The sequence below is a fragment of the Pituophis catenifer genome, unplaced genomic scaffold, assembly GCF_029215685.1.
Source record: "Pituophis catenifer annectens isolate HBS135680 unplaced genomic scaffold, rPitCat1.0.hap2 SCAF_601, whole genome shotgun sequence".
Classification (NCBI taxonomy): domain Eukaryota; kingdom Metazoa; phylum Chordata; class Lepidosauria; order Squamata; family Colubridae; genus Pituophis; species Pituophis catenifer.
In genome coordinates this window covers 1-14,123 of record NW_027257481.1, presented here as the reverse complement: position 1 = coordinate 14,123, position 14,123 = coordinate 1, and the positions used below count along the sequence as shown (strand labels likewise).

At 40.6% G+C, this 14,123-nt stretch overlaps 1 protein-coding gene across 1 annotated transcript; it reads left to right on the top strand.

Annotated features, from left to right (window-relative positions):
* Nucleotides 1–1,988: 1,988 nt before the first annotated feature.
* On the top strand, nt 1,989–13,323 carry LOC139327039 (CUB and sushi domain-containing protein 2-like; the record flags this gene model as incomplete). Its single annotated transcript, XM_070956719.1, has 8 exons — nt 1,989–2,162; nt 2,781–2,854; nt 4,289–4,400; nt 6,220–6,399; nt 7,811–7,876; nt 8,804–8,965; nt 10,269–10,381; nt 13,236–13,323. Coding segments are annotated over 8 exons (969 nt in total), but the record flags the coding sequence as incomplete, so codon positions are not given.
* Between the last annotated feature and the right edge of the window lie 800 nt (nt 13,324–14,123).

Here is a 14,123-nt window from a genome sequence, read left to right as displayed (position 1 = left end):
TGTTTGTTTGTTTAAAAAATAAAAAACTTTTAATTAAAAAAAAAAAACCTCTTTGGAAGAGAAGTCCGAAAGCAAAGGTGTGGCACTAAAGGAAAGGGATCAGTTCAGAGTTTTATGAGAAGGGAAGCTAGCCTGCAATTGTATGGAATTTTTGTGTCAGTGCTGGTGTGCTAAGGTGCTTTTTTTCCCCCCACCCAGACATTTGGAAAAACATGAGCTTTTGTCTGGCATTTCTTGTTCCACCTGCTGCAGAAGAAACAGGCTTTCCTATTCAATATAGGGCCACATGGTGCTTTGCCTTTACACAACGGAAGATCTGTTTTTGAATTCAAGCAAAAGCAAGCAAGGAAATTGAAGCTAGCCTTCTGTTCTCTCGTCAGCTGGTCTGCCAGGAGAGAATAGGAAGGTGGAAATAGATTAAACATTCACTGACAATGAAACACAGCGTGCAGAGAGAAGCTGGCCACTCTCTTCCGCTAGCCAGGTTACAAATGTCCTCTAAACCAAAGGTCTCCAACCTTGGCAACTTTAAGCCTGGAAGACTTCAACTCCCAGGAGTTGAAGTCCACGAGGCTTAAAGTTGCCAAGGTTGGAAACTCCTGCTCTAAACTGAGAGTCCCCAACATAACACATGTAGGTGTCAGAGTGCCATGGATATTTTTCTAGGTACCAGTCAGGGTCCATTTTTACTTTTCAAACTTTTATTATTCGAATTTTAAACACAATGTAAGTGTTAACTTACTGCAACATACTGCAATGTAGGGCTGTGAAAGTTGGACCAAAAGAAAGGCTTTGCGCCTAAGAATTGAGGCCTTTGAACTCTGGTGCTGGAGAAGACTCCTGCGAGTCCCTTGGACTGCAAGGCGATCCAACCGGTCAGTCCTAGAGGAGATCAACCCTGACTGCTCTTTAGAAGGCCAGATCCTGAAGATGAAACTCAAATACTTTGGCCACCTAATGAGAAGGAAGGACTCCCTGGAGAAGAGCCTAATGCTGGGGAAGATTGAGTGCAAAAGAAGAAAGGGATGACAGAGAACGAGGTGGCTGGATGGAGTCACTGAAGCAGTTGGTGTGAGCTTAAATGGACTCCAGAGGATGGTAGAGGACAGGAAGGCCTGGAGGAACATTGTCCATGGGGTCACGATGCATCGGACATGACTTCACAACTAACAACAAAGTGTGAATTCCAGACTCACCTTTATTTCCAAAACTGACCTTGGATTCTGTATAAACGTCATAGGTATTCTTAGAACATCACAACAATAGTTCTTCATTTTCTTTATGTACCGGTGGAATCTATCCACTGAGCTGAGAAAAAGACAAAAGCAAATTGAGATATAAAAATATTGGAATTTTGTGATTATCCACCCCCTCCCTATTGTGACAATTCATAGTTATCATTTTCCTTGTAAAGGAAAATTTCCCCATGATTATTTAAGCAGGACTGGGGAGAGACCACCAGGATCTGCCCACTGAAGTAGGATACAAGCAACCTGTTTACCATTGTATAATAAATGCTGACCAGTAATTTTCTGTTTTTGGTGAAATAATAAGAATAAAATGGAGATTGGCAGTAGTTCGTTTTTGTGGCTAGTTACGTCCTGGTTCCCATCTAAAAATATTAGTGCTGATTTAAGATAATTTATGAGGAACTTCCAATTTAGATTATCGAACGCTTTTTGTGTGTCCACAAATATCAGCGTTAGTTGCTTCTCAGGATGGGCCTCATAATATTCCAGCACATTCAGGAACTTTACTTGAGTTCAGGAGTTTAGAGGTCATGGTTCAGGTCTTCGTCTTACTTCTTCATCTGCACACCCAAAATGTATTCAATATGTTATATTTCCCTACTGGTCCAAAAGAGTTAGGGTTCTTGACTCACTGGCTGCATGCACCAGACATAGGATGTTACAAGAGGTTGGTGTGGTTAGAGATCTTATCCCAATGAAATGTCTCTCACTGAGGTCCTTCGACCATTCTTTTTGCAGCTGTCTTTTGTGGCGATCCAGGAATCCCAGCAGACGGGCGACGTGAAGATCGAGGTTTTACTTACCGCTCCTCTGTCTCTTATTCCTGTCTGCCCCCATTAGTGCTGGTGGGATCAGCTCGGAGGTTCTGCCAGGCTGATGGATCATGGAGTGGGACCCAGCCAAGCTGCATCGGTAACAAGATGGGACTTTATTGGGGAACAAAATAATAAAAATGCCTCTGCATGTAATTTTGCACTTACATGACTCTGGGAGTACGCACACGCGGGGGAATGCTGGAAACTGGAAGAGCAGCTCCCTGGCGCGCATACGCATGCCGGAAACCTGAGCTTCCAGTTTCCAGTATGTGCATGCATGCCAGTCACCTGGTCCTCCAGTTTCTGGCGTGCATGCGTGCACTAAGATCAGCTAACTGACGCGCATGCGTGCCTCAGAAACCAGAAGCTGCTCTTCCAGTTTTCAGCGCAAAACTGGGCCAGCCAATGAGCGATGGCTGGCGTGCCCGGAGAGATGCCTCTGTGTGCCACTTCCAGCACGTGTGCCATAGGTTCACCATCACTGCCCTAGAACAAGAAGAAGACTTCAGAAGAGCTGGAGTCTACATGAAGTGTCTTTACCTTTGTGCCATGAAGTGTCTCACTGAGGCAGAGCTCTCTCTCTCTCTCTCTCTCTCTCTCTCTCTCTCTCTCTCTCTCTCTCTCTCTCTCTCTCTCTCTCTCACACACACACACACACACACACACACACACACAAATGAATTAAGCACTTACATTTGTTTGTTCTTCTTTTCAGATGCAAGTGTTACAACCTGCATGGATCCAGGTGTGCCCCTTTTTGGAATTCAAAACAATTCCCAAGGTTATCAGGTAATATATGATCATCTCCCCTCCCTCCCTCCTTCCCTCCTTTCTTTTCTTCTCTCCTTCACCCTGAACAATCTTCTTTATCTATATAATATAGCCGAAACTGCTAATTTGTCATCCTTAATCCAGGGGCTGAATATATTCATTCTCCTTTTATGCAAAACACAGACAGTGATGATCTCTCTTTGGAGAGTTGTTATCTCTTGATTAAGCTGTTTTGTGAGGGAGACAATAGGAGGATTTTGCCGGAGGGACCTTTGATTAGATTCAGAGGTGGTCCTTGATGATGCTTGTGCTTCTAATGGAGACAGAATCAAATAGACTTGCCTCCCTTAGTAAATAACAAGGTATCTCAAGCTGGAGGAAATCTATGCAGGGAGTCCTCGACTTACAACTGTGATTGAACCCACAATTTGAATTGTAAATCAGAGCAGCCATAAAATGGGTCATTATATGACCAGACCCAATTTTGTGACCTTTTTTACGGTGGTCATTAAGTGGTTGCATAAGTGATCATTATTAAGTGGACCCATTGTTTGCTATAGGAAAGTTGTTGCCAGAAACAAGAAGGAAACATCCATTTCCTTCAAAAGCATCATCAATTGAAATCATGTGAGATGCTGCAAATGGCCGTAAATTTGGGCCGATTGCTGAGCAACAAAATTGTGGTCATGAGGCATGGGTGATGGACCCAGATATAGGAACTTTGAATCTGGATCGTAAATAACTTTTTTTGGAGTCCATCATAATTTTGAATTATTTTGCTTAGCAACCACTCGTAAATCAAGGACTACCTGTATGGCCACTAAAGAGTCAACACTGACTTGATGGCCCATGACCAACTCACACAAAGTTGATATGGACACAGGAGAACTCCCCATCTGCATACGAGAGGACAGTAGCTTTATGAAAAAGATTGATAATCTTTTCATGTTGTTGGCACCACTGCCTAGTCTCACACGATGGGGATTCCTCCTTCCTTTCCCCAAATTGAAAATTAAAATGGCCAAACATTTGTGAGTTTATGAAATATGTTAACCTCTTTGAGAGGCCACTGGAATTTCATGAGATTTGATCACATCTTGAAAAAGAACTGTTCAAAATATGTTATGTGTGAGAAACTCATTGTGTGACTAGAATCATGAGCCCAAATTATTCCACACGGCAACATTTTGTTACATGTTCCACTAGTTTTTTGTCTGAAACCACAAACTTATCTTTCAAGTTTGAGTCACTCAAGAGCAAAAGGCCACTGTAAGCTAAATCAAGTTCAGATCTGGCTTGGTCACTTTTTCAAGGACAGGTCTGTAGGGTAATATGTGAGGTTGAATTACCCATCTTTAACTAGATCAGTTGCTTTAACTAGATGAATGGCTATATTCACTCATGCTATATTCACACAACATGCTAAATTTGCATTGTTTCTCATTGCAATAGGTTGGAAGTGTCATCTACTTCAAGTGTCATAAAGGATATCTGCTGCAAGGGTCCACCACCAGAACCTGCCTTCCAAATCTGACATGGAGTGGAATTCAACCAAACTGCATCCGTAAGTCTTTGCTTCCTCGATGTTGGCAGAACAGTTGATGCCATTGAATTTCAACCTCAGCCACTTGAACATGTGTGAACTTCAACTCCCATAATCCCTCAGTCTGTCTGGGGTATTCTGGGAGTTGTAGGCCATACATTTTCAAGTGGCTGCGGTTGAGCACTGCTCCGTGCTAAGAATCCAGGTTTGCAGTATACAGTAGTGGCCAAAATTGTTTGGGGAAAGTGTATTTTTGAGGTTTGATGGCTAATAGCACCAGGTTTTTTTTTTTTTTTGGAGTTTCAAGATAATCATATTCCACTGCTGGAATGTGGAATGGCCTGGGAATAGCCCAGAACCTAACCCAATTGAAAATCTAAGAAGCCGACTAAAGAAACTTGCTAGTCAGAAGTGACCCAGCAACAAAACCCAGTTGATAGAAGCAATCATTCAATCTTGGTTTCACATTATAACAGCTGCAGAACTAAAAGACTTGGTTCACTCCATGGGAAGACGTTCTAAGGCCATAATTCATGCTAAAGGTTACCCAACTAAGTATTAACTGACAGGGTGATAATTTTTGTATATCTTGTTTTTTCTACGTGTTTCACTTTTCTTCTTTATACTGTAACTGCTATTCTAACAGCAAATCCTTCATAAAAGTTATTGCATTACATTCTTGATTAAATTAACTTTCCATTGATATATAATTTTATGGTACTGCTCCCCCCCCAAAAAAAAAGCTGGTGTTATTAGCTAGTTTTAGAAAATACACTTTTCCCAAAAGGTTTCCACAATTTTGGCCACCACTGTATACTTAGATGGCAGATCTTCATTTTTTGCTGCCTGGATAGATAATGTGGGAATGAGAAAATGCAAACCAGCCTTCACAGACGAATCCCAGAAAGCAAGGATGAATGAAGCGTCAGAAGGCATTGTTTCAGAAGATGCCTCCTTCTGAGTCAGGACAGCACTTGGCTATAGACAGGCTTCAGTCTTCACCCAACCAGCAGCCTTTCCCAATCTGGTGCTCTTCAGGTGAAATACCTGTCATTTCCAGATAATATCGGCAATCTCCCGGGAGTTCTGGGGGGATGTAGTCCAAACAGATCTGGAGGATACCAGGTTGGGAAAGCTAACTTCTGCCCTTTCTTAGGCCTGGTAATGGTGGGTCCATGAATAGTATAGTATAGTATAGTATAGTATAGTATAGTATAGTATAGTATAGTATAGTATAGTATAGTATAGTATAGTATAGAATAGAATAGAATAGAATAGAATAGAATAGAATAGAATAGAATAGAATAGAATAGAATAGAATAGAATAGAATAGAATAGAATAGAATAGAATTTTTTATTGGCCAAGTGTAGGACACACAAAGAATTTGTCTTGGTGCATACGCTCTCAGTGTACATAAAATAAAAGATACATTCATCAAGAATCATAAGGTACAACACTTAATGATAGTCATAGGGTACAAAGAAGCAATCAGGAAACTTAGTAAATAGTTTGACAGTGTTGAGGGAATTATTTGTTTAGCAGAGTGATGGCATTCAGGGGAAAACTGTCCTTGTGTCTAGTTGTTCTGGTGTGCAGTGCTCTATAGCATCGTTTTGAGGGTAGGAGTTGAAACAATTTATGTCCAGGATGTGAGGGTTCTGTAGATATTTTCACAGCCCTCTTTTTGACTTGTGCAGTATACAGGTCCTCAATGGAAGGCAGGTTGGTAGCAATTGTTATTTCTGCAGTTCTAATTATCCTCTGAAGTCTGTGTCTGTGTTGTTGGGTTGCAGAGCCAAACCAGACAGTTATGAGATGCTTTCCTCCATGTCTTTGTAGCACACAACTGCAAGGAACCAGATACCCCAGCCCATGCCAATGTGGGTGCTCTGGACCTGCCTTCGCTGGGATACACCTTGATCTATTCGTGCCAGAGTGGCTTTTATCTCACTGGAGGATCAGAGCATCGGACTTGTAAGGCTGATGGCAGCTGGACAGGGAAGCCGCCCATTTGCCTGGGTAAGCAAAGCTGCCAACGGAAAGACAGCTCTATGTCTACAAAACATCTTATTCTTTCCACTTGAAATTCATCTGTTGCATTTCAGCCATGTGTTTCAGGGACAAATCATTCTATTTCTGTCCCCTGTTCCCCAGACATAGAGGATTAAAAACTGCCTTATTAGATCAGACCCAAAAGCCGATTTTGGGTCACCATTTTCCACCTTGGTAGCCAGAACATTAGAATTCTATGTGATTCTTTTTTAACTTCTGCTGCTCAGGGATAGAGTTGCCTTCTCACTCTGGAGGATCTCAACAATGTTCATATAACATAAATCTTCCTCTATCAGTGTTAATCCTTTATATCAGATTGTCCCCAACATACCTTGCAGCTGGAGTAAACAAGTTTTTTTTGTGTGTGTTTTTTGTTTACACATTATGAAGTTTTTCGCTGACCACTTTTGCCAGTTCAAATAGTGAAACAAAAAGTGGGGAGACCCCTTTTGTCTAACCTCTCATATCATCCATAATTATAGACCTAATAGGAAGAGAGTCTTCCTAGGCTAGAGAAGCAAACAAATCCACCTGGTAGCATTTTTTTTCTGTTTTTCTAACATGCTTAATTATGTTAAATTAAAAATATTAAATATTAGGAAGTTTGATCTAGTGCAGGGGTCTGCAACCTTAAATACTCAAAAGAGCCATTTGGACCCGTTTCCCACAGAAAAGAAAACACCGGGAGCCACAGAACCCTCCCCGTGCCTGACTATTTCTTGAGCGGCCACAAAACTAGCCTATGTAGTTGAATTAAGCCTTCTGTTTTCTTCTGAAACTTTTCTTTTCTTGGATTTATCCATGGTTGGCCTACTGGGGGTTGAAAAGCTCAATAAATCCTGTGCCGATGGGTGTCGCACATTAGCAGTTGTGACGCATATTTTGAGTGACAGGGAACCTCAGTAGAGGAGTGAAAGAGCCACATGCGGCTCCAGAGCTGCAGGTTGCTGACCCCTGATCTAGTGGTTAAGGCATCAAGATAGAAACCAGGAGACTCTGAGTACTAGTCTCACTTTAGGCATGAAAGCTGGCCGGGTTTCAGATATATTCAACATGGGAGGTGGAAGGTATGCTCACTGCCTTGAGTTATTTATAAAAATAACAAAGGGCTACAAAATAATTTAAAATTGGGGGGGGAGGCAGTTCCAAAGGTAGTGGTAGCATTCACACAACATTCTAAGTTTGATTAGCTTATTTTGCAAATTAATTCATGGTTCCATCTATTCTTCCAGAAAACAGAAAGTGGGTTAACTCAGAACCAAGTTGAAGAGAGCGAGGGATCACATAAGATCTTTCTTTATATTCATAGAATATTAATGTTCTGTTAATGATGTTTGTGTCACCTTATATGAATTCTTGCTTTGATTGTCCTTTTAAGCGGATGTCCGGCCCAGCAGGCGACCTATGGGTGCTGCAAAGGATCAGCATCTTCCAAAAGTCTCAGGTATCTCTTTTTCCTAACTATCAAATCAATAAAAATATATTAAAAATGAAACAGCAGAGCAAATTACTTGGGTCTGTAAATAGATGGACACACTTGTCAATTTTCTTATAAAAGATGAAAAACTCAAATTATTCATTTTTTTAAAATGGATTTTCGGTATTTTAAATGGATGAGACTCTTAATGGCATTTCTTTTTTTTAATTTTATTTTATTTTGATTTATATGCCGCCCTTCTCCGGAGACTCAGGGCGGCTTACAATGCGTTAAGCAATAGCCTTCATACTTTTGTATATTTTTATACAAAGTCAGCTTATTGCCCCCAGAAACCGGGTCCTCATTTTACCTACCTTAGAAAGGATGGAAGGCTGAGTCAACCTTGAGCCTGGTGAGAATTGAACTTGCAGTAATTACAGGCAACTGGAAGCTAAATACTACCTTTAACGGTAGCATTAGTCTGCTGCGCCACTCAGGCTCCCTTTTGATTGTTTTTTTTATTTATTTTATTTTTTATTTTATTTCGAATTTATATACCGCACCTTCTCCCGAGGGACTCAGGGAGGTGAACAGCCAGCTAAAAACATACAATACAAACATTAAAAACAATTAAAAGGATATATTAATTTGGCCCCAATTTAAAATGACAAACCAGTTAAAAATATTTTTAAAAAACATTATGTTAAGCCAGCCCGGCTTGCTGGAAAAAGAAGGTTTTAAGAGCACGGCGGTTACTTGTTTTGAAGTAACAAAGCTTGATTTTAAAACGTATTGAACAAATAATGATTCTGGGGAATTCTGGGAATTGAAGTCCATTCCTCTTAAGGTTGCTAAGGCGGAGAAACACTATTCAAAACCACGGAGGGCCTGTTTGGCTTCTGCACTTGTTCTAAAATCTTCCCCTTGTCTTGTTCTGCATTGGGTTGTTTTTAGTTCCTGCTGATGTCTTTGCGAAAAATTCCTTCTGGAAAGGCTCTTATGAATACATGGGCAAAAAGCAGCCAGCCATGCTTTCGGTCACCAGCTTTGATCCAGTCACCAGTAAAGTGAATGCCACCCTAATAGACCACAGCGGTGTGGAGCTCCAAGTCTCTGGTAAGGCAGCTAATTGGGGCCTTTCTCCATTCCTGGTGGGAGAAGAGAGATGTTCGCCCCATTAAACAACATAGAAAGGAAAATGATGTCCATCCAACCTTATCTTCACCACATATTAATACTGCCAATATAATGGGTTGGTTGTTTATTTTTTTTTACTCTCTTCACCCTCATCTGCCTGGATAATCAAGCTGAAACATCTGTCTAATGTGCAAAGGAAATCAATGATTAAAGACCCCGGGAGTAATCATTCTCCAGCTGAAATTCTGTATTCTGCATTCATATTAACACCACATACTAAGCCTAACATAGTAGCGTAACCAAACAAATAAGCTATGGTATAGTTTACTGTGATGGATTATATATAACACAAACTGTGGCTCACAACTGAGTTTTGACAGTATACGAAACCCAAATGACCCAAAAACAATGATAGAGAAAAGATGTTGAGACCCAGGAAAGTGTGCAGAGAAGTTAAAGGAACTGGAGGCTAAATTGTAGGATGAACAGTTGAGGAAATCAGGTATGTCTGGCCTACTGAAGAGAAGGATAAGGGGGGACATGATAGGTCTCTTCCAGTACTTGAGAGGCTGTCACAAAGAAGAGGGAATTGAGTTACTCTCTAGAGTGCTAGTGGGCAGAATACAAAGGAATGGGTGGAAGAGATAATTGCCAAAGAGAGATACGACCTAGAAGGAAGGAGAAATTTCCTGATAGTGAGAACAATTAATTAATGGAGTAGCTTGCCTCCTAGGCTTGTGGGATGCTCCATCACTGGAGGTTTTCAAAAATAGAGTGGACATCCATTTGACTGGGATGGTATAAGACTTCTTCTTGAGCAGGGGGTTGGACTAGTAGACCTCTCAGCTTCCTGGTTTTCACTATCCCTGTCTGGATGGTTAGAATCTCTGAATTTTGGACCTCATCCACTTATTTGTGTGTGTGTGCATGCATGTTTTTAATCTGCACTTTTACCCATGTTCCCAATTGGAGACAACTCTTTGAAGGCCTTAGCTATCTTTCCTGCATTTTCATTTTCCTGAATAATTTAATGCTACCTGCAGGCTTTGGAAACAACTAAATGCATGCAATACAGATAAGCTTCCAATATGATTTTTCCAGAGTCGAATGCAACCCTGCTCTAACTTCACAGAGCATTCAAGAACACTGAGATCTTGTCTTCTCAAATTGCAATGAAACCTCCCCCCTCCCCCCAGTTCTCTCGGGGGCTTCCTCACCCTGCTTGCGTTACAAGAAAAACAATCAACCTTGACTGCCCGGCTTTCTTATCTTCTCTTTCCAGGTATTTACAAAAGAGAAGATGTCCATCTTCTCCTCCAGGTACACCAAATTACAGGGCCACTGGAGATCTTCATGAACAAATTCAAGAATGATAAGTGGGCATTGGATGGACACGTAAGTCTTTGCCTGAAACATTTCAATGACAGACGTGCAGAGGAATTGGGAACACAACATTGGGGGAACGCAAGAGCTTTTGCAACGATGGTTAGGAGCAGCAAAATCTAAGATTAATATCCCCCAACCTGATGGCCTTGGGGTATGTTGGGTCTGTGACTCTCAGACTTCCCAGCTTGTAGGAATTCATGAAGTTCTCATTCTAAAACATTTTGAGGGCACAAGGAAGGTTCACAAACTGTCATCTTATGTATCAGAGAAACTGAAGAAAAATCAATCCTTCTCTCCCTCTTTCTCTTTCTCTCTCTCTCTCTGTCTGTCTCTTCATTCTCTCTTTTTAAATGGTTAATAAAAAAAAAAGAAAAGACTATTTGACTAATGATTCTAATTAGAGACATTTAGGCACACTTTTCATTTATGAAACAACCTCATAGTGGGACACCACAAATTTAAATGCCTAACAGGAAAAATTACAATTTCAAACCAAATGTTAAATATTTTAAAAATGTTTAAAAGCCAGAAAACAGTTTGAAAAATTCATTATATGAAACAGGGCAATTTATTTTTTTTCTAAGATGATGCAGTTGGGTTACTTCCAGTGGTGGGATTCAGCCAGTTCGCACCACTTCAGGAGAGCCGGTTGTTAACTTTCTGAAGAGTTTGGTGAACTGGTTGTTGGAAGAAATCATTAGGGCAGAGGACCGGTTGTTAAATTATTTGAATCCCACCACTGGGTTACTTCCTTCAGTTCTTTGTTGTTTACATTCTTATTTGACCAGACCTTTTGCCCCTCAGCCTTTCAAGTGAAGATTTTGGATGGGAAGAGCTTGAATGAACAGATGTACAAAAACAAATGTTTTCTCTTTAGCAGACTTCAGGAAACGGAAAGTTTGGTTAAAGTGTTGAACTAGCGCCAGGGTTCTAGGCATGCAGAAACCTATCTTCTTACTCCTACAGATTTTGTGATGGGATATATGTACTGACCCAGCACCTAGGAACATCCCTCTAGACATTTTTACATTATAACAGTCTAAGGCCAAAATAAACCCCAATCTTCAAGCATGTTTTGATCAAAATTGACCCAAGAAAGCCAGAAGATGCTTCAGACAAACACCACAGGAATTCCTCCGGGAAGACTGATCCCAGGATTCCCTATCTTTGTCTAGACCAGGGGTCGACAACCTTAAGCACTCAAAGAGCCATTTGGACCCGTTTCCCACAGAAAAGAAAACACTGGGAGCCACAAAACCCTTCCCGTGCCTGACTATTTCCTTAGCGGCCACAAAACTAGCATATGTAGTTGAATTAAATGTTCTGTTTTCTTCTGAAACTTTTTTTGGATTTATCCATGGTTGGCCTACTGGGGTCGAAAACCTCAATAAATCATGTGCCGGTGGGTGTCGCACATTGGCGGTTGTGACACATATTTTGAGAGATGGAGCTGCAGCAGAGGGCTGAAAGAGCCACAGGTGGTTCCAGAGCCACGGGTTGCTGACCTCTGCTCTAGACAGCTCTACTAAATGTATCCCCACAAAACTATCCCAGCTACAGGTAGTCCTCAACTTACAACCATAGTTGGGGCCAGAATTTTCATGGCTAAGCAAGGTAGTTGTTAAATGAGACAGGCCCACTTTTATGCCTTTGTTTTTTTGTGACAGCTATTAAGTGAATCACTTGGTCATTAAGCAATTGTGGCGTCCCCCATTGATTTTGCTGATCAGAAGTTGGTTGGGAAGGTCACAATATGGTGATCACATGACCCCAAGATGCTGTAACCATTGTAAAAAAAAAAGGCCAAGTGCCCAAATTTCGATCGTATGTGACCATGGGGATACTATGATGGTGCAAGGTTTGGTTGTAAGTTCCTTTTTTCAGTGTTGTTGTAAATTTGAATAGTCACTAAATGAATGGTTATAAGTTGAGGGCTACAGATAATTTGGTTCCAAGATCCTATACATAGCTTGTCCTGTCATACGTTCCATCAGAAGTGAAAGTATTTACAGACCCCTCACATCCTGGACATAAACTGTTTCAACTCCTACCCTCAAAACGACGCTATAGAGCCCTGCACACCAGAACAACTAGACACAAGAACAGTTTTTTCCCAAACACCATCACTTTGCTAAACAAATAATTCCCTCAACACTGTCAAACTATTCACTGTCTGCATTTCTATTAATCTTCTCATCATTCCTATCACTTATCTCCTCCCACTTATGACTGTATGACTGTAACTTTGTTGCTTGTATCCTTACAATTTATATTGACTTTTTTCCTATGACTATCATTAAGTGTTGTATCTTATGATTCTTGACGAACGTATCTTTTCTTTTATGTACACTGAGAGCATATGCACCAAGATAAATATCCTGTATCTAATCACACTTGGCTAATAAAGAATTCTATTCTATTTCTTTTTAGAAAGTTTGTACCACAACATTTGAGCCATATTTTGAACAATTACTAGCATGAAGGATCAGACTAGGTTTGACTTTCTGGTTTCTATTTTTTTTAAAAAAATTCCATATATGGTTATACAGTTGAGCATCTAAAATTGGATAAGTCATTCCATATCTCTAAGCTACCAATATTTATGGGTTTTATTGTTCTGGTCAAGGCACTTCCTTCATTATCATCATGGTTTGTGGTAATTTATTCTGTTCCCCAGCAATGGATTTTTGCCGTGAAACCAAGCATATGCTTTTATCAAATTATAGCATAATTTTAAATAAATCTGATCATTTCTGGACAAATCGTCCTTAAAACTACAATCACCCTATTCCTATCGCTGATTTTTTTTCCCACTTTACATTTGGATTTTGCAGTCTCTTTTCATTTCCTGCTCCAAATACAGGTCACCCCAGAAGCTTCAAGTGGAACATTTGTGTACCAAGGATTTGTCCATGGCAAAGGTTTTGGACAATTCGGCTTCCAAAGACTAGGTAAGCTAACTAACTTTCAGACCAAAGTTGACCCAAAACAATAGCTTTAAGTAATTTATATAAGCAATATCACAATTGTGAGATTTTTCCATTTACGATTCAGTGGGTATCAGCTATTGTATATAATTATTTTTCACTCAATTGATTGTTTTTTTTCCTGCCTTTCCAATGTAATTTTTGTTATCTTGTGAAACTGAATTTGAAAGTGTTATTTAAATAAATTCATTTCCAGAATTTTGCCAAATTCTATCCCCTCACCAGTGGTGGAGTTCAATTTTTTTTTACTACCGGTTCTGTGGGCGTGGCTTGGTGGGTGTGGTGTGGCTTGGTAGGCGTGGTTTGGTGGGCGTGGCAGGGGAAGGATACTGCAAAATCCCCATTCCCTCCCCACTCCAGGGGAAGGATACTGCAATATCTCCATTCCAACCCCACTCCAGGGGAAGGATACTGCAAAATCCCCATTCCCACCCCACTCTGGGGCCAGCCAGAGGTGGCATTTGCCAGTTCTCTGAACTACTAAAAACTTCCGCTACCTGTTCTCTAGAACCTGTTAGAACCTGCTGAATAGCACCCCTGCACCTCACCATCACTGTTCAACACTTAATATAGTCATTTTGTCAATGGTATTGACACATTTGTCACGTAGTTTTAAACTATTCATTGTGTGCATAACGTTAAGTGTGAACAGTTTTGGGGTCTTGGGCTTCAAATGAAACAAATAAAAGGAACATTTGGCTATTCATCTTGGAAAAAAACCATAAAAGGCTAACTTTATGTTTTGCTTTGTCTCAGAAAAAACA